The sequence below is a fragment of the Equus quagga genome, chromosome 8, assembly GCF_021613505.1.
Source record: "Equus quagga isolate Etosha38 chromosome 8, UCLA_HA_Equagga_1.0, whole genome shotgun sequence".
NCBI classification, from domain to species: Eukaryota; Metazoa; Chordata; class Mammalia; order Perissodactyla; family Equidae; genus Equus; species Equus quagga.
Window position 1 is genome coordinate 117,814,881 of NC_060274.1, and position 21,023 is coordinate 117,835,903.

Genomic DNA, 21,023 nt, shown 5'->3' on the forward strand with positions numbered 1-21,023 from the left:
GGACGGGGGCGGCGGGCGGAGAGCGGCGGCGCGCGCACGACGCGCGGGGCCCCGGCCGGGCTCCTTCCGGCGCTCCGCGCGGGGCCGTGCGTCTCGCGCACGTCGTCCGACTGCCGGCGCGCGCCCTGCTCCCCTCGCGTCGGCCGGGCTGAGGGACCAGCTGAAGGGCACGCGGGCGGGGGAGGCGGAGGGAGGCAGAGGCCGTCTGAGGACAGGCGCGGCGGCGCGGCGGCGCGGCCCCGGGAGGAGCACGGCGGGCGCGTGCGAAGAGCCGGCTCGGGCGTTTCTGAGCGCGGCCGAGGCCGGGGAAGTTCCTGCGCAGTGAAAAGCCGCACACGCTGCGGCTGTGCTGCGGGGAGGGGACCCAGGAAGTTCGAGCCCGGCCAGGGCCGCCTCCCGCCGGGGGGAGAATCTTACATCAATTAGCAGCCGCCCCGCGCCCTCCTGGGTCCGCGCCGAGAGTAAACAGCACGCCGAGCGGGTTATGACCTGCTGAGATGCAGGGGTGTGCTGGGGAGTCATTCAAACTTAGGAAACGTCCCACCCGCATTTCCACCGACCGGTTAGGAAATGAGTGTTGATGCAGCCACTGTTAGGTGAAGAAGCTTGTTCCCAAGAGGAAGCCATTAATGTCTGTGAGCCAAGAGGGACCAGCTTTGAAATATGGTTGGTGGGGAAAGGACTGGACAGGACCCCGGCGTGTTTATAGCTAACATGACTTACATGCGAATGCTTTCGAGTCCCAAGTTTAGGAGATAGGGATAAAATTCTAAATGACGGTGACACCTCGGACAAGGGAGACTACAAAAACCGGATACTACGGTACTTGGCACACAATAGACCATTAATAAATATTTTTGAATGAAAAATGAGATAGTAAAAAGAGCTAACAAATATTGAATAGAGAAAAATTGCCTTGAAATCATAACTATGCGAATTGGAAGGGACGTTAAGGATTATTGAATTAGATATTTGTAGCTGAATTTCTCAGGCATTTCTGTCATTGGGAAAAGCCCCAGGCAGAGAATCGCTGATCTGTTCTAACGTCCTTTTATAATTGACAAAAGCGAGTGACTTGCCTGCAGTCTCACGGATCTGAGCTCGAGCTAAAGTTTAAGTTTCTTCATTCTGTATCCAGTGCTTTTTCTACCACACCACTGCTTGGCACATATTTTGCAGGAAAAGAAACACCTGGAAAACAGAGTTGACCATAAAGTGAGTTTGAAATGTATTTCTACTGGAGAAAAAAGAAAAGTTACTATAATTTTGGCGTATGTTTAGAGGCGTCGTGGATTGGTGGTGTGCAAGGAGGCCTATATTCAGACTCCGCTTTATAGAAGCCGTGGGACCTTCGGCAAGTCACTCCATATCTCTTGAACTAGATCCTTGAAGATCTGTTCAAAGAAAAATTATAGATAGTAATACCTTCCTTAACTAAAAATTTTCTTCCTCACGGAGATTTTATAACAAGCAAAAGAGAGAATGGATTTTTTAAAGTACCTTGTAAAGGATGTGTGTTGTTGGGAGCAGCACAGCCCTGTGTCAGGGAAGGGGAAACAGCCAAAGCTGTCATGTTGGAGTCGGGGTGAGGAGGGCATCTACACAAGGAAGTGGCCTGGTATGGGGTGTTCTCCCTGTGCTGGAGGGGCCACCTGGCCTTGGGATGTCAGCATGGGCGGAGTGAAGAGGGTGGACAAGCAGAGGAGGGAGCAGCAGCAGTGATGGGAGATCAGTTATGTACAAGAGAATTGATCTAATAAGTAAATATATTAAGGAAAATGGGAGCCAGATTTCTCACTGTTGAGGAAGAGATTTATAGATATGGAAAGAAAGCTGGCATGAACCTTTTGGTAGTGGACTGGTAATGGAAGTATGCGTCTCTTTCTGTAAATAGAAATAGATACAGGTGTAGAAGTACATGCATACTCTGTCCACTGAGAGGGTCTGGGAGTAGTGACGTGAAACAATGAGTTCATCTAGACCGGGTCTTGGCTTCTAAATAATATTCTTCTGTTCATTTTTCTTCTTGGCAAATGGCTCATTCCAGGACCGGAGAAGAGAAGTACAGAATGAGCCTAGAGCCTCTAGTTGTGCCAGAAAATAAAGACGTGCTCAAAGAATAATGGGGCATGTCAAAAGGACACAGGCCAACTTGTGTCCCACTGGCCAAATCTGGGAAAAATTGAGCTTCAAAATAAAAAATGATAATGTATTATAACCCATTGAACAGCATAGAAAACCATACAGAGATAAATAAACATAAAGTTTGAAAAGGATTGGAATATTTACATAGTTTCCAATTATTTCCCCACAAAATTCTTATTAATTACAAAGGGTATTAGAGTAACTTTGCAGTGGAGAAGTCTGGCAGACACCATCTTAATCAAGTGATCAAGTGCCATCAGTAGTGGGAAAAATCGAAATCATGCACCACCTGATGGGATCCAATAAGGCAAATACTAGCATCACTTCTGTGTATTTCTGCCTAATCTACTTAGTTGAGTCTCCAGTTTGGAAATGCAGTTCGTTTTAAAGGTACATCAAGAAATCAGCAAGAATAAAAACACTTTAAGCATACAAATCTGTAAGGAAAGGTTAAAGAAATTGTAAACCTAAAGATTTGACCTTGAGAAGAAGGATGAAGGCTGGAACTCTGAACTTTGGCTGAATAATGCCAAAATTTTAGTGACGAGCTCCATGCGTGGCAATTAAGAGCATATGCTTGGGCTCCACCATCTCCTGTCTTTGTGACAACTTACTATTGGGTTTTTGTTTTCTCATTTTAATGGGGATGATAAGAGTATCTCCCTCGCAGGGTTGGCTGCATTAAATGAGATAAGAAAATGCTGGCCACAATTCTTAGTACATAATAACCCATATAGCTGTTAGCTATAATTATGAATTATTGTTTTACTTGTGTATTAATAATAATAGGACTGAAGAGCACCTAGAGAGTTAGGAGAGAAGACTAGGAGAATATTATCGCAAAAGAAAAGGGGGAGAGAATTTCAGAAAGAAAATATCTTGAAGAAAGACACCCAGCTCCATGGCAGCAGTAGTTGGCGGTGACTGTGGGACTCCCTCTGCCTTCCTTCTTTGCAGGTACTGTAGTACCTGCAGGAGATCTTTCTTAATTTTCATATCAAATCTAAGCTGTGCTTTTGTTTGTTTTTAACACTCCGCTTGTCCATGAAGCCTCACTTCTCTGAAAAGGAATGTTTGCTCCAACCTAAGAACTCTGCTTCCTGCAACTACCAATACATGTCTCTTTCCATGACCATGTCTTCTATTCCTTCCTTAGTATTCACTCTCCTTCCTTTTTCTTCAAAACCCATCTTCCCAGTTCTCTGGCTGTACCATGTTCCTTTAGATACAGACAATTTAATTTGCCTATTACTTGTGTGTTACTCAGGTTTTCAGTCAGTGCCTATAATTTTTTTTTCCCCTAGGGAATGTTTACTTTCCTTCTTACAAATTCAGAAACTGAAGGAGCCTGTTTCCAAAGGCTATACATACTTGCAGGAAAGACATGAATAATTAGAATATATTTTAACAAAAGATGGGAAAATGGTAGAATATTTATTGGTAGGTCTGGACATCTCTTTAGTGATGAAAGTAATAGACCATTTGTCCTATGCAATGCTATTTGAGGATCCCGAAAGAAATTACCTATGCCAAGTTTTTTTTTTTTTTTTTTTGAGGAAGATTAGCTCTGAGCTAACATCTGCTGCTAATCCTCCTCTCTTTTCTGAGGAAGACTGGCCCTAAGTTAACATCCATGCCCATCTTCCACTACTTTATATGTGGGACGCCTGCCACAGCATGGCTTGCCTAGTGGTGCGTAGGTCTGCACCCAGGATCTGAACCGGCAAACCCTGGGCCACCAAAGCACAACGTATGGACTTAACTGCTGCACCACCAGACGGGCCCCACCAAGCAGTTTTCTTCATCAGCCTGCCAAGGTGCATAACATTCCACTTATAGAGGCATCCCTTAAAGGTAGGGGTAAGCAGGGTCCTCTATCCTTGGAAGGCTCCTGAACAAGTACAGATATGCCAGGTGTGAGGAGTATCCCGTTGATGATGATTTCTGTGGAACACTAACACTAGGAAATATTCTGGGGACTGAGCGGTTTCCATAGTTAAGTAAGTTTGGACAAAGCCACATACTATGCCTTCTACAGTAAAAAAACAAAAAAAGACCCTGGAACCTGTGTAATTTTGATTCACCATCTCCCAAAGTTATTTGATCTCTTAAGTTGTTGGGGTTTTCTTTTTTCATAATAGCCATTAATGTCCCACAGAACAAACATGCTTTGGAAATGCTCCATTGAACCTTTGACATACATTAAATGACAGTGATTTGCTCTCATATATACTACTTGACCCTCACAATAGCCTGTTCAACAGATTAACTAGAGCCTAAAGTTGTAATGAGAAGATGGAAATTTTAATTTTACAGAGCTGAAGGGGAAAGGAAACGTCTGGATGGAAAGCATCACCCAGGGAGGGTAGATTTTGAAGGGGGAGTGCATGGTTGGTGCTGGGAAGGAAAGCCAGGAGAGAAGGTAGGACCCCAACACACAGAATTCAGCAGCTTTGTCGACACTCAGCCTGATTTTCTTTGCTTCTGCCCCAGGAGCTAGCTGACAGCCCAAGGTTAAGATGTTATTAAAGGAAGACCGTCATCATGTTGAACATATTCAACCAAAATGCGAATCAAAGAATAAAACAGTGATGAGGAAGCAGTGTAAATGAAGGCAAAGCAGATGTGACATAAGCAAGGAAAATAAATTAAAAATGTAGCCTGACGTTACGTACTTCATCAAGGGATACAGTATAAAGTACACAGCATCACTTACGAAGTTTCTTGCTAAAAAATGTTTAACCTGAATGTGATTAAGCCTTTATACTTAACTTCCAGTTTACAGGAAATTCAGGAGATAGAGCAACAAGTTGCATGATACCACAGGGAATGAAGACCTATCCAAACTGTGAAAGATTCCGCAAGACAATTGGCTTAGTTTCTTTAAAAAGTTGTCCAAAAAAATTTAAAAAGGGACAGGAGAAGGGAAGAGCACTGTTCTAGATAAAAGTCTTAAGAAAATAACCAAATATAATTCATGAACTTGATCCTGATTCCAAAAATATCAGCTATAAATGACACTTTGGGGGATAATTGGGGACATTTTAAGATAACCTGGGTATTGATGATATTAAGGAAACATTAATTTCCTTTGGTGTGATGAAGTATTGTGGTTTGTAGAAGAATGTCCTTATTTTCAGGAGACACGTGCTAAGGTTTTAAAGATGAAGCATTATGTTGTCAGCACTTGCTTTGAAAGATTCAGCAAAAAAATAAAAAGAGGAAGAGAGAGATGGAGATTAATGAAGCAAATACCATCATAAATAATTGTTGAATCTACGTAATGGTGTGTCTATGAGAATTCATTGTACTAGTCTTTCAACTTTTCTGTATTCTTGAAATTTTTCCTAAGTTTTAAAATACAGCCCTTTTCTTGAGTCTGTTCAGAAGTATTATGTAGTTGATGATTTCCTTTTCTAATTATCTCTACAGTTTATTTTCTTGTTATAATACCTTCTAGAGTTACACTTGAATTCCAGAGATCAAAGTGCTATGGGACCGTTATTTTGTTGAAATTTACAACCCAAATGGGTTATGAAATAAGGAGGTAGAATTTGGTCCTTCCAAACAGGAATAGGGAGGGGCACTTTTTTAGACTATATATACAAACGTCCAGAAAGTTTCCTAAATGCTTCTGCCACTCTGTCCCCAACCTCCATCCCTTATCTAATGAGAAAAGTTACTTATGGCCTAGTGCCACATGTGTGGACGGTGTGGAAGCAGAAAAAAGTTGAGAACCACTGTGTTAGACTGTGTCTCCTTATCAAAAGCTCCACCTGTGTTTTAGTCCCACCATGAGAAAACTATCAGACAAATGCCAATAGAGGGGCATTCTACAAAGTACCTAACCAGCAGCTCAAAACTGACAAGGTCATGAAGAACAAGGAAAGTCCGAGAAACTGTCATAGTCAAGTGGAGCCTAAGGGGACCTGACAATTAAATCTAATGTGGGACCCTAGATGGGATCCTGGGAAAGAAAGAGGATCTTAAGTTAAAACTAAGGAACTCTGAATAAACTGTGGGCTTTAGTTAATGATGATGTATCAGTGTTGGTTTGTCAATTGTATCAGATGTATGAGACCAATGTAGGATGTTAACAATAGGGGAAAATTGCATATGGGAACTCTGTACTATTTTCTCAATTTTTCTGTAAATTTAAAACTGTTCTAAAAAATGAAGTCTATTTAAAATTTAAAATTAAACAAAAAGTTTTATCTTTCAGAGGCCTAGAGTTTAGAGCTATCCCATAATCATAAATGCTTTGAATTTACATATTACTTTGGTCTATCAAAACACTTTGTGTACCTTACCTAAAAACTCCACGTTTCAAATACCAACCCAGTTGCTAAAACACAGTTACACAGGCACGAGCTCATGGTTTCCCGTTCTGAGTTCTGTGGTACTTTGATGCAGTTTAAGAAGATATACCTGGTAGGTGAGCAACATATTATTAATAATGATTAAGTCTGGAAAATTATGCATGTCTATGTCTGAGTGTATGTGTACCTGTTATTAGCCTGAGGGTTTGGCTAAGTTTAAAAGTAAAGTAACTTGTTCATCTATCTATTCATTCATTCATCATTACTGGGTGTCTATTATATGCATCTGGTAGTTGCCAAGAATATAGGGATAAAAGACACATTCCCTGCCCTCAGTGGGCTCTTACTGCAAAAGAGAGAAGCAAGTAAATATAAAATTGTAACACATATGCCCAGTGTTGTGATGGAGAAAAACACGAAGAGCTGTGGCAGGCCCTAAGAGGGACATCTAACCAGACTGGGGTTGATCAGAGATGTTTAGTCCTAAAGGACAGACAAACATTGAAAGAAATTCCATGTCCTTCACTGTCCCTATTTAGGAAATATTAAAAATTTTACTTTCTAAGCAATATAAGGAAGTTTTACTCCCACCTCAAGTATAAAAAATATAATATATATATATATTAGGTTTGGCTTTTCAGGTTATAAGAAGCAAGTCAAATAATTAAGGTAGTACTTACTGGTAAATGAGGTTGGGTGTGTATCTTTATAGGGGACTGAATGAGAGGCAATGGCAACATCTCTTGACAAATTCTTTTTTTTTTTTTTTGCTGCAGGGAAAGATTCGCCCTGAGTTAACATCTGTTGCCATCTTCCTCTTTTTTACCCTGCTCCCCACAGCCCCAGTGCATGGCTGTATATCCTAGTTGTAAGTCATTCTAGTTCTTCTGTGAGCCGCTGCCACAGCATGCCTACTGACAGACAGGTGGTGTGGTTCCATGACCAGGAAGGGAACCCGGGCTGCCAAAGCAGTGAGCACTGAGCTTTAACCACCAGGCAATCAGAGCGGGCTCTCGGACAAATTCTTGATAAATTTTGTTTCCATTCTTATTTCAGGAGTGATTCAGCCTCATGTCTGATTAATAGCAATCAGCAGTCGCTCATAATGATCAGTTAACAAATATTTTTAGAAATCTCTTTCAGGGGCTGGCCCATAGCCATGTAGTTAAAGTTTCACACGCTCCACTCTGGCAGCTCAGGTTCGCCGGTTCAGATCCCAAGCATGGACATACTTCACTCATCAGCCATGCTGTGGAGCCATCCCACATACAAAAAATAGAGGAAGATTGGCACAGATATTAGCTCAGGGCTAATCTTCCTCAAGCAAAAAAATAGAGGAAGATTGGCAGCAGATGTCAGCTCAGGATGAATCTTCCTCTCACACACACATACACATAAAATCTCTTTCAAATTCAACTCAAATGACAAGTAATTCATTTGTGACCTGAAAATTGCAGCATTAAATATATATGTAATAAGTTCAGATATTATTTATGGTCTTTAAATTCCTCATATATGTTTTATAAACCTTTTTGCCTATGAATAACCAACTTACAGCCTATAAAGTCTGTAGATTATTGAAATTGTGAGTCCTGCCTCTTAATTTTATTGCCTCACAGATTTATTACTTTATAGGTTCTAATTAAGAAATTGACATAAAACCAAAAGGAGTGTGAAGTTTTAGTTTTGTTTTCTACTTGTGCCAAAGCTGTAAAATACCACTGAAAATATTTCTTCATAGTACAGGAGATAGAGTTTAGAATTCCCAGCTATCTTCTGCTTAAGTACTTAAAAATAATTAAGTAATTATTAAATAGTAATAAATAGTACTTAAATAGTAATTAATGTATACTCAGCCTTAACATTCAGGGCCAGTTATGGAAAAGAAGTTTACATTCCTATATGTTTGAGAAAGAATAGCTTTAAAGATGCTTTTAACAAAAACACTAAAAAGAATTACTTTGGCGTTTAATAAAAATAAGTTGGCTTAATAAGATTTTACAGAGTCTGTTTCATGTAAGGCACTATGCTGGACGCCATGGGGAAAATGAAAGAAATGTAAAAAATCGTTCCTCCTTTTAAGAAACTTTCAATTTACAGGAGTAAAAACAGTGAGCAAAGGGTTAATCATGAAGTACCAGGAGCCCTGAAAAGCCCAGATTTTCAGAGGACTTGAAGAAAGGGACGTTCAGTCAAGAACAAATACAGAATTGCGGCACAGACATATAAAAGGTATGAGGAAGATTAAAGACCTTAACATAAGCTGGGCCTTGCCAAAATAAGTGAAGAACAACTAAAAGGACCCTTTAATCTATATTTAGAGTGAGAAAAAGAACAAGGAAGGTGAAGGCATGACGCTTGAGGCAGATGGTGTAATATTGACAGATGATAAAGCAAAATTGCTCAAGATCTATTTCGTTTTCATCTCTCTTATCAGAACATGTCTCTGAGCTAGAAAATACTCTCTGCCAAAAAAAGATGGTACATGGGACTAAGTATTGATTTGACCCACTGATTTGTAGCAGGATAAGGAGGACTAGAAAGGTTCTCTATTTGAAACTAGACTTAGCTTTCTGAGTGGGCCAAAGGGGAGTATCAAAGGATGGGAGAGGCGGAGGCACATGGTGCTAGAGAGACAGACTCATGTGCAGATGCATGAAGGGTCACTTTGTCCAAAGGAAACAGTAAAACCAGATGACAATGCAAGAATAGCTCTTGGTGGTGGGAGCAGAGACAAGGTAGTAGAGAATAGAGAATAGAGCTAGTCTTTATGTGCAGGAAATATCCTAGATGCTTCATATACTTCATTTAATCCCTTCAACAATCTTAATAAGAGTGTTATTATGATCCTCGGACCTTTCTAATTCAGAAAGTAAGACTTAACTTGCCTAAAGTTATACAGCTAGCAGGAGGAGCAGGTAAGATTAGACCCCAGGTCCATATGACTTCACAGTCTCTCTCCTCTATATGCTGAAGATGGCCAAATAATGTGAAATCCAAGGGATAATAAGCTCAAGAATCAGAGGCGCCCACTGGCATCAAGGAAGTCTGTGAGAGTCTACGAGGGCCCCTGTCATGGGACTGGAGTTTAGGGACAGGGTGACTTCTCTGGGCAAGGAGACTGGCAAGAACAAAGTTAAGTACTAGGTTTACATTGTCTTGGATATATCAAAAGAATGACCTAATCACAGGGACTAGGACAGAAGGTTGAGACTCAGAAGAACAATTCAAGGAAGGATGACTTGATCCTGAGCTGCTTAAGTACTTCCTGCTAAAATTCATGCCACATGGGAGAAGGGTAAAACCCAGCTGAGCTGAAGGCCTGGAGGAGCCTGTCAGAAGGGAGAGGGGGACAGAAGGCTAAAGGAGGAAGGGCTCCAGGGATTAAAAAATACTGAAAACTGGGGGCCGGCCCAGTGGCGGAGTAGTTAAATTTGCACGCTCCACTTCAGTGGCCCAGGGTTCCCCCAGTTTGGATCCTGGGCACAGACATGGCACCGCTCATCAGGTCGTGCTGAGGCGGCATCCCACATGCCACAACCAGAAGGACCTACAACTAGAATATACAACTATGTACTGGGGGGTCTTGGGGAGAAGAAGAAGAAAAGAAGACTGGCAACAGATGTTAGCTCAGGTGCCAATCTTTAGGAAAAAAATACTGAAACTGATAGACTCCTTGAAATGGTCTTCTTAACGTTAGGAAAAAGACTGATGAGAGTGTGACAGATATACTGGCACATTTGGGAAAAAATTAATCAATAAGCACTTAGAAAAACAAGTTTTAAAAAGTAGGTTGATTTTAACTTTAGGACAAACTAAAGTTGCAGGAGGAAGGAAATAATCAGAGTCTACTATGGGGCTCTGTAGTGAATCCTATTTAAACTGTGACTACTGGTTTTTTAAAAAAATTGTACTATAACTGTACTTAGAAGTTGGAAAGAGAAGAAGAGGGGGTGGATGGGTGAATGAGTTAAATTCTCAGTAACAACAACAGGAAGTCAATAGGTCATGTCCAAAATTGACAAATTGAGAAATAGTCTTGTAAGTATTTTACTTAGAAATACGAAGTTAAATAACAGAAAAGTGGCTGAAAGAGTTCAGAGTAGTTGCCAGTAGAGAATGGGTCTGGGTGGCATCGTGGGAAGTGAGGGACTAGTGACATCAGCAGAGGACTGCTTTTTCCAATTTAAGTCATTTGTACTATTTGATTTATTACTTATATCCTTGTATTATTATGACGAAGTTGCTAATTTTTAAAAACCAGATGGGATTTGATTGACTGAAAAAGAGAAAGGGAAACCACACCAAAAGTAATTGTGGGTCTTCCCAAGAAAGCTTCAGAGAAGCTTCAAGCCCCAGTCAACACATTTAAAGGAAAGGGGTGAGCCACGGGACAATCATCAGGGCACCTCATTAAGGAACTCCTTTGAAGCTCCGGAACAGGTGTCCCTCCCCTCTCTACCTCAGAAACGGAGCTGCTGGCATCAGCGGCTTTGCCCTAGGCCAACGGCTGTCAAACTCCTGGGCTTGTTTTCCGGCTTGTTAAAACCCAGATTGCTGAGCCCCACCCCCAGTTTCAGTAGGTCTAGGGTGGGGCAGATAATTTGCATTTCTAACAAGTTTCCAGGTGATGCTCAGGCTGCCCTTTGGGCCGGCGCTGAGAACCACTGATCCAGGCTGAAGCTAGACCTGCTCTCTAAAGGAAGGTTCCTGATAAGGGTGCTGAGGGCTGGGAGAGAAACACAGCAGAGCTTGGGGTAACTCTGGCCTCCCTCCACAACAGATGCCAGGAAAAAGAAGGAAGAGAAGAAACAATAAAAGACAAGGATGGAAATACACTAAGGTGCTATTCTGCTAGAATAAACTCCTTCTTACTTTGATAATTGAGGAGTTCCTCAACCTGCTGGCCTGCCACCCACATACCTGACCAGGAGAATGCCTGTAAACACTCCTCACCCACCTACCTAAAATCCACAGTCAGGGTTCCCATTCAGGGAAGAACCACGTCAATAAGCTGCAGAAGAGGCCCAAACCAGATATATACTAACACACAGAAACTTCTATTATAAATATGAAGGGACAAAAAAGGCATATGAGGAAAATCAACAGCATAAAAGAGAAGGACAAACATGAAAAACAAACACAAAAAGAAACAACTCACCTAGAGGAAGCATAATTCAGGAGCATAAGAGAAATACACGTTTTTCTTAATTCTAATAAGCAGTTTCAGAGAAACTTGAGGGAAAATTTCAAGCAATGAGAGCAAGCTGCTATGATAAAGGAGCCTTCAGAGTTCATCAGAGTTCCTCAGACCTAGATGAACCTAAAAAATATGACTGCCAAAGCAAAAAACAAAAGGTAAATGAGCAGAGTAACGAATGAACAAAGCTAAAGGCCAAATTAGTGATCTGGAAGATAAACCTAAGGACATCTCTTCATAACATAAGGCGAAAAGGCAAGGAAATAGATGATATGTGAGGAAAATTGGGACATAGAACATGAAGGAAGTCCAATATCCATCAAATGGAAGTTCTGCAAGGAAAGAAAACACAACAGGGGGAAAAAAATCAGAGAAACAATAGGGGAAAAATTCCCTAAGCTTAAGAATGAAATGAATGATTTCAGAGTGAAAGGGCTCACTGAGTGCCAAACCAGAGCAGTGTAGTAAGACCCATAGCTACGTCCATCTTGGTGAAAATCTAGAATAAGATTCAGATAAAAAATATATATATGTGTATGTATATTGAAAGTTTCCGGAAAGAGAAAGCATGTTACCTACCAAGCAATAAGAATAAGGCTGACTTCAGACTTATCAACATTGCTAGATGCCTGAATGTTTTCTAAGCATGGCCAGCTTCATAATTTGCAGGGCTCAGTGAAAATGAAAACAAAGGACTTCATGATAAAAATTTATTAAGAATTTCAAGATGGCGATAGCAGAGCATTAAACCAAACTGGGGTCCTTCTAAACACAGGGCCTCTTATTTTCTTTGTACTTCTTTTATTTCCAGGTCATTCTCAGCTACCAATGCTAGTTGTATTTCATGCCACTTTCCTTCTTGGAGTACTCAGGTCTCATGTCAATGAAGGCAGCCCTGCTTCCAAATTCTAAGAAGCAAAGATTTTGAATCTAAAATTCCATACTCAGCCAAACTGTCAATTAAGTAGAAGGGCAAATTTTTGGACTTGTAAGAATTTAGAAAGTTTACTTGACACCTACCCTACATGAAAAAAGTATTCGAGTAGCTTTCAAACAAAAAGAACTTCCAAAAAAATGAATCAGGACTCCAAGTAATAAAATGGTTCGAAATACCAGAAACTGAGGTAGCTGAGAATGACCTAGAAATAAAGGAAGATAAAAAGAAAGTAGAGGATACACTAGATTTTGATATTCAAGTGATTTTTCTTTAAGTTTCAAAGATTTAATGGCATGAAATGACATCCCTTCTCTATAGAGCCAATCATTGTTGGTTCAATGGTGAATAATATTTAAATATTTATAATATTGCAATGGATTTTTATTACGAAAAATTTTTAATGATTCAATACATTGTGAAATAATCACCGCAATAAGTCTAGATTTAACATCTGTCACCACTCATAGTTTAAAAATCTTTTTCTTGTGATGAGAACTTTTAAGATCTGCTCTCTTAGCACCTTTAAAATATGCAATACAGTATTATTAACTATAATCACCATGCTGTGCATTACAGCCCCAGGACGTATTTATTTTATAATTGGAAGTTTGCACCTTCTGACCCTCTTCGACCATTTCACCCCTCCCCCCCAAAAGGGATTTTTAAATGATTTTCATTCTTGGAATCAATCTATAGTTGAAACACAGAAAACTATAATTATGGTTATAGAATAGAATGTAAATATTATAAACCTTGATAATGTAAAAAAAAAAAGTCTAATAAAGAAATGAGAGGCAGATGAGAAAAGAAAGGAAATGAAGGTATGCCAGTTTCCTCACCTATCATAGCAGAGAGTCAATAGGGTCTGCTTGAATATGTTAAATCCAGAAATAAAAGTTTTAGTATTTTATTCAAAATTGTAAAACATCCCAGAGAAGAGCTAAAATCATATATCTAATAAAAACTGGTTAGGAAAGTAGGCAGCATTATAGATGTATTAAATTCTTCATTTTCATAGCAAGGAATTAGTAGACACTTTCTATATTGATAAGTCAAGAAACAAAGGTATAAGCAAATTATTTGGGGTTCTATAATAACCACCATAAAATTTAAGACAGCAAATCCTGACAATGGGGCTCTGAGCAGTGGAACTTAGGAAGCAGTTTGGGAGGGAATGTGATGTGTATTTTTCATTTTACACTTTTCTGTATCATTCTAATTTTGCTATGTGCATGCATTATTTCTATAATTAAAAATCACTTCAGCAAAAAGGAAATGAGAGAGATGGGGATCAGCAGATGCCAGAACAGCTCGATGAACTTGACTTTCTTTCCTGGTTAATACACTGATAGATCAAAAGAACTCATTACTGGGGGGCCAGCCAATGGCTTAGTGGTTAAGTTTGGAGCGTTCTGCTTCGGCACCCCAGCCTGGATCCTGGGCTAGGACCTACACCAGTCAGTGGTGGCCACACTGTGGTGGCAACCCACATACAAAAAATTACAAAATGTCAGCTCAGGGGAAATCTTCCTTGGCAAAAAAATATATATATTATGATGCCCCAATGCCCTTCCAGGAGCTGGGGATGCAGCAGTGAACTTCTAAAAGTAAAAGAAAACAAAAAACTGTCCTCATGGAACTTGTATCCTAGCATAGGAAGTTGACATCCTAGGTGATAAGTTTGAAAGAAATTTCAATTAGGGAAAGGTCAAGGGATGTCTGGGCCTGGAGGATGATGTGTGGTAGTTTTAGACTGGGTGACCAGGGAAGGCTTCACCGAGAAAGTAACTAAATGACTAAAGACATGAAAGTGATGAGTGAGTGGTCATGTGTATACCTGGCGGAAAGTATTCCTGACAGAATAGTCAGTGCAAAGGCCCTGAGGCAGGAATGTACCTAGTAAGTTCCAGGAACAGCAAGGAGGCTGGAGTGTAGAAAGAAAAACAGAGCATCTTAAGGGATGATATAAGAGAGGTAAAGGAGTGGGGGCCAATCGCACAGGTCTTATTGGCTCTTTGAAGGACTTTGGTTTTTATTCTGAATAAGATGGCAAGAGAAAACTCTGAGATGTAGGAGATCACAGTGCTTCTCAAACTTTAATATAAACACGCATCACCTGGGGATCATGTGAGAATGCAGATTCTGATTCAGTAGGCTTGAGGGGGGCATTGAGATTCTCCAGTTCTTACAAGCTCCTTGGGGATATAATGCTGCTAGTCTGAGGACCACACTGTGAGTAGCAAGGTTAACTCACTCAAGCAGAAACAGGCTTCATTCAACAGCTTTCCACAGAGGAGGACCAGCTACTTTTAAAGTCTCCGAGCACTAGAGGCTTGAATCGTATGGTCAGATCAAGTTATTTGGTCCAGATCAGGATATATAATGCATAAAGAATGACAGGATTCTTGCATTTGAAGGACTCCAGTCAACAGCCAGTGAGGAGCTGAGGCCCTCAGTCCAACAACCTCTGAGGAACTGAATCCTGCCAACAGCTGCTTGAGTGAGCTTGGAAAAGAATCAAGCCCCTTATCAAGCCAACCACAGCCCTAGCAGAGACCTTGATTGCAGCCTGTGAGAGACCCTGAGCCAGAGACCCAGCTAAGCCACACCCAGATTCTGGACCCACAGACGCTGTGAAATAGTAAGTGTTTGTGTTTTAAACTGCTGTATTTTGGAGTAATTTGTTACATAGCAACAGATAACTAATACACCATCAAATTTTCTTTTAAATATATGGAGCATTTATAATTCTATACACTGCATTATTAAACATCTTCTTAACAGGCAAGAACTTCTGTTTTAATTAGGCATTGATGAGAACCAACTCGTTTGTGTAAAATTTACATACCTGATGGTTGAAAGGATTTTCCACAGCCCAGCTGCTGGCTCCATCTATTTAAAAACCTTCTCCCTTATTCACATACTTCATATCAAATTCCTAAATCTAGCCTTGCACCTTCAGTCACAACCAGGGTGAGTCAACGAAGTCAGCAGCGGAGGTGCTCCTGGTATACAGTGGCATCATGGCGCCAGCTTGTTCTGATTCACAAGAGCTGATTGTTAGCTTTTCAGGAATTTTGGGAGGCAGTTGTTAAACATAGCCATTATTAAAAATTAATATAATATAGAGCCAGCCCTGATGGCCTAGTGGTTAAAGTTCAGTGTGCTTTGCTTTGGCAGCCCAGGTTCAGTTCCCAGGTGTGGGACCACACCATTCATCTGTCAGTAGCCATGCTGTGATGGCACCTCACCCAGAAGAACCAAAAAAAAACTTACAACTAGAATATACAACTATGTACTGGGGCTTTGCAGGGAGTGGAGGGAAGGGGAAGAAAAACGAGGAAGATTGGCAACAGATGGTAGCTTAGAATGAATCTTCCCCTGCAAACAAACAAAACTTTCATCTCTAAAAGAAAATTAAATAATATACATGTACAGTTAAATAAATAATACTAAAAACAAAGATAATAAATACTCAAAACATCATTTCCCGATTATTTCACAACATTTTACTATTACTATGCTCTTGAGGTTATTTACATCTACTGTATTCATAAGGCACAAATACTATATAATGGTGTAAACTCTTCCCAACCCTACTTACAGCGATGTCACACTGACAGCTTGAAATAGGCCACTGTGGGAGAAATCCGCAAACATTACAAAGCCAGTTGCTAAACGTTTTGTGGTACTATACCACTGCCTGGTGGCCATTTTCCCTCCAGGACAGCCAGCCATAGCATAACTATACACAGATCTGACTCCCACCATCATAAATATGTCCCATAAAACCCAAACAAAAGGAAACCCCGACTCAAATTTCCCTCAGCTGGATGACCAACGTGCCTGTGGCCGCTCCTACGCCACTCAACAGGAGGATAAGTATGATAGAAAGGAAGTCGAAGTGGAAAGAGGCACTAGTTTCAACCAATTGCGGTTAAAATATCTTTTGCAAATTTTTTAAAAACAAGGTTACGTGAACAGCTTGCCAAGACCCCTCTTAAGACACAGGAAGTAGATCCAGCAAGTTAAAGGTCCTGAAACTTGGGCTTCATTAGCTTCATGCTAAATCTGCCTCTGCTCTAGAACTTTGTGGGTGTTTCCATTGCCCCTTAGTGGGGTTGGGGACAGTGAGAGCACTAGCATCTGACATGCTTCTCCTCACTCTGCCCTGGTGTCACTGGGTGGGCTCCTTGTACACTCACACTGGAAGAACTTCACATTGTCCCCTCCAGTCTTCCTATCTGAAAGCAACCGTCCTTGTGGCATATCTGTCTTATTCTCAGTTGCCAAATCTACATGAGTTTGCTAGGGCTGCCACAACAAAATGCCAGAGACAGGGAGGCTACAGCAACAGAAATTAATTTTCTCGCTGTTCTGGAGGCCAGAAGTCCAAGATCAAGGTGTCACCACGTTTGTTTTCTTCTGAGGCCTCTTTCCTTGGCTTGAAGATGGCCATCCTCTTGCCGCCTCTTCACATGGTTGTCCCTCTGTGCTCTCATGCCCCTGGTGTCTCTCTCTGTGTCCAAAATCTCCTCTTCTTATAAGGACATCAGTCAGATTAGATTCGGACACACCCCAAAGACCTCATCTTAACTTCATCATCTGTTTAAAGACCTTATCTCCAAATACAGTCACATCCTGAGGAAGGGGTGTTAGAATTTCAACATATGAATTGGGGGGACATGGTTCATCCCATAACACTATCCTTAGTGTCCCAGAGACACTACGCCTCAGCCTCTTGTCCTAGCATTAATAGTGAAAAGGACCTGATTTATCAAAAAGGAAAATAGAGCAGTATTTTTAAAACTATCACTTTATTATGGAATTAGTCAGTGGAGATTCACAAAGAATACGGATCAGAACGAGGGCCCATGTTTGGAAGTTACACGGAGGCAGGTTTTAGTCTGGTATGAAAGTGCTGTGCAGAAGCGGTACTGCCTGGTACCCAAAGAGCTCTCCATCACCTGACGAATTCAGACAGAACTCAGTCATCAGAGAGCGGTGCCCACGCAGAAGCTGCAGGACTAGTCTGAGGCTGTGCACACACCAGATAAGGTTTTGAATTAGGTGACCCTCAACACTCTACTAGTCCCACATCCTCCAATTTTTTCACAATCAAGATGGCAAACACATCATTAGATTTAGTAAAGCTTTTATTTTAAAAATAAAGAATAAGTTATAATTCAATATATATATATTTCATAACTTAGAGCTATAGCTTTTCCTTTAAAATTTTATCTGGAGAAAGATCTGAAATGACTGAAAGGCAAAACAAAAACAAAAATTCCCCAAGCTCCAAGATTCGAAATTCAAGAAAAATGTTCCAGATCTCAGCATGAAATGATCCAAAATAGGCAATATAATTTTCACATCTCTTGGAAAAATACTGAGTCATATTGCCCACCCACATCTTACAAAAATAACAGAAATCCAATGATTCAAGCAAGATACACTCTGCCATTGTCTGAAGCAAACATTTGAGTCATTCAGGAAAATGAGGAGCAAAGCCCCGTCAGTGACAAAAGTTTAAATTCCACATCCCAAGGGATGTTTTGCAATGAGGAGTTCTTTCCGGCCCCAAACATACCTTTTCCTCCCACCCTGGGCCACCGTAGGGCCAGAAACTGCCCTTTGTCATGAGAACAACAAATAGTCCTTGCTGAACAGGCAGAGCAGGGCCACGAGTTCAGACAGCAGCGATGAGGACTCAGTAAACAGTCCCCAGGGAGAAGGCCAAAGTGCCTGGGACCAAGGCAGGAAAGGCTTGCTAGGGAGCCTCAGAGCCACAGGGCAGATGGAGGCCACACATCGTCCACCCTCTGAGTTCGCTTCATCTCCCAGACTGTCTCTGGGTCTTCTCTAGACTCAGAAGCAGCAGCCTGGCCCTCCTCACGTGATTACATAACCGCTGCCTTCTGTCTTCTTGCCACCCCTAATCTGTGCCTCATCCCCCTTACTCGCTTGCGCATCCTTCCTCTGCTGCCCCCCGTCAAGCCCTCTCTCCCTCTTCCTACAAGCCAGGGGTTCCCTGTGCACTGCCTAGCAGTGTCTGACAGCAGTAACTGCTCAAGAAATGACTGACCTGGAGAAAATGACCAAAAAACCAGAAAGAATTCTAAATAAGCTGCTCCTGAGCCTGTCACTCCTCAAAGAACTGACCTGGCTGTCCCCTTCTTCCACAGGGAACTTCGAAGCCTCTGTTTCCTCGTTGTCCATCATTCTCCAATCCCTGGTATTCCGGTTTGCACCACTAGGACACTACTGAGACGGCTCCTGGAGCGGCACCACAGCCTCTCGATGCCAAATGAGGAGCGCTTAGCGACAGCGATGATGACCCACTCTGAAAGAAGTGTTCTTCCGCGTCCGCTGTGGCACCCCTGGTTTTCCTCATAATTCTACCGACTAACGTCTGCACAGCCCTTTCTCTGCATCACCTTTACCGTGGGCTGGGCTTCTTTGCTGACTCCTCTTTCTCTCCACCCTCTAAACCCTGCAGACACCCTCCTCTCCCCTCAGAGAGCGCCCCTCGGAGCCTTCCAGCCTCTCACCTCGGCACTGATGACCCCCAGATGCCCAGCTCGCAGCTTGCAGCTCGCAGCTCCGTACCCACCACCTCCAGAGCTCAGCCCTCAGTGTGTCAAGCTCCTCCCGCCCACCTCAGTCTTCATCTCCCCCAACACCACCCCCCGCCCACGCTAAGGCTGCTTCACTTCCTCATTCCTGTTGCAACCACCACCATCTTCCAGTTGCGCGAGCATCACCTTCCATCGTCTTTGGTTTTTATTTAGGCCTTGCCTAAATCCTTGCCTTCCACACCCTCGTCACCAGTCAAATGAATGAGAAACAGTCTTCGGCAGGCCCTATGAATTCTTTCTTTAAAATTGTTTTTCTCATTGACCTGCTGCCTCTGATCCCCTCCTCCGTTGCTACCACATGCCTGGATTCTTGCAGTCCCCACCCCAAGAACTGTCTCCCAAACTTTAGCCTCTCACTCTTCCAGTTCAGCTTGCAGCATCGTCCTAAAGCGCCTCACTGATCCCCACTGCCCTGCTCAAGAGACTTCAGGGGATCCCCATCATCCCCTGAATTGTATACATGAATATACATATCCATATATATACACATATATATACAAATCCAAATATGTACATACAAATCCAAAAATATGCAGGGTAGGCTGGCAGCCTGGAGACCCAGGGAAGAGTGATATTGCAGCTCGAGCCTAAACACAGTCTGCTGCAGAATTCCCTCTTCCTCAGGCAAGGTAGATCTTTTCCTTAAGGCCTTCAACTGATTGCACCAGGCCCACCCATGTTGTGGAGAGCAATCTGCTTTCTCCAAGCCCACCAATTTAAATGTGAATCCCATCCAAAAAATACTGCCTTAGCCAGCCTGTGCTGCTATATCATATACCATAGACTGGGTGGCTTAAACAAGAAACATTTACTTTTCATAGTTCTGGAGGCTGGGAAGTCTAGGTTTGGTTTCTGGTGAGAGCCCACTTTCTGGTTTGTAAATGGAGGCCTTATTGCTATGTCCTGACACAGCAGGGAAAGAGAAATCATCTCTCTCATGTCTCTTCTAATAAGGACACTAATCTCACCGTGAGGGCTCCACCCTCACGACTTAATGACCTCCCAAAGGCCCCACCTCCAAATACCATCACCTTGGGAACTGAGGGTTCAACACGTGAATTTGGGGGGACACAAACATTCCGTTCATAGCAAATACCTTCACAGAAACATTTCGAAATATCCGGGTATTGTGGCCTAGCCAGGTTGATACTTAAAATTAACCATCACAGCCTCTCCCCATGTCTGATGTCAGCATCCTCAACTCAGACACCACGGGCTCTGTGTGGGCTCCTCCCCACACTGCAGACTCGAACTCTCCCCAGGTACCACCTGGAGGAATTTCAGGATGCCCCTCACGTATTTCTCTTCTATCTGGTATCATTGTCTGCATTGCCTGCTGTACGAAGTCTGAACACTGTTCTTTCATATATTTTGTCTGGTTTTTAAATTGTTTTAGGTGGGAGGGTAAATCTGGTCCTTGTTGCTCCATTATGGCTAGAAGCGGAAGTCTGTCCCTGTGTCGTGCTCTCAGGAGTGCTTTCCTCACCTAAGTCATCAATAATATTATAAAATAGAATTTTTATTTTCTGATTTTAAAATTAATCTGTTTATCATAGATAACTTTTTTTATTTTTTATTATTTCTTACTATTTTGTTTGTGTTTGAGGAAGATTTTCACTAACATCTGTGCCAATCTTCCTCTATTTTATGTGGGATACTGCCACAGCGTGGCTTGACAAGTGGTCCTGTGTGCGCTGGGGATCCAAACCTACGAACCCCGGGCTGTGGAAGCAGAGAGCGTGAATTTAACCACTACACCACCGGGCCAACCCCCACAAATAACT

The 21,023-nt window shown here is 41.9% G+C and overlaps 1 protein-coding gene across 1 annotated transcript in view; it reads right to left on the bottom strand.

Annotated features, from left to right (window-relative positions):
• LOC124243344 (translation initiation factor IF-2-like) overlaps positions 1 to 18,820 on the bottom strand; it is a 19,656-nt gene extending 836 nt beyond the window's left edge. The window contains exons 1-2 of the mRNA XM_046668954.1: positions 18,764 to 18,820; positions 39 to 314 (exon numbers count right to left, since the gene is read on the bottom strand). Coding sequence (XP_046524910.1) covers positions 39 to 314; positions 18,764 to 18,820 — 333 coding nt within the window. The remainder of the gene's footprint in view (positions 1 to 38; positions 315 to 18,763) is intronic.
• Positions 18,821 to 21,023: the final 2,203 nt, after the last annotated feature.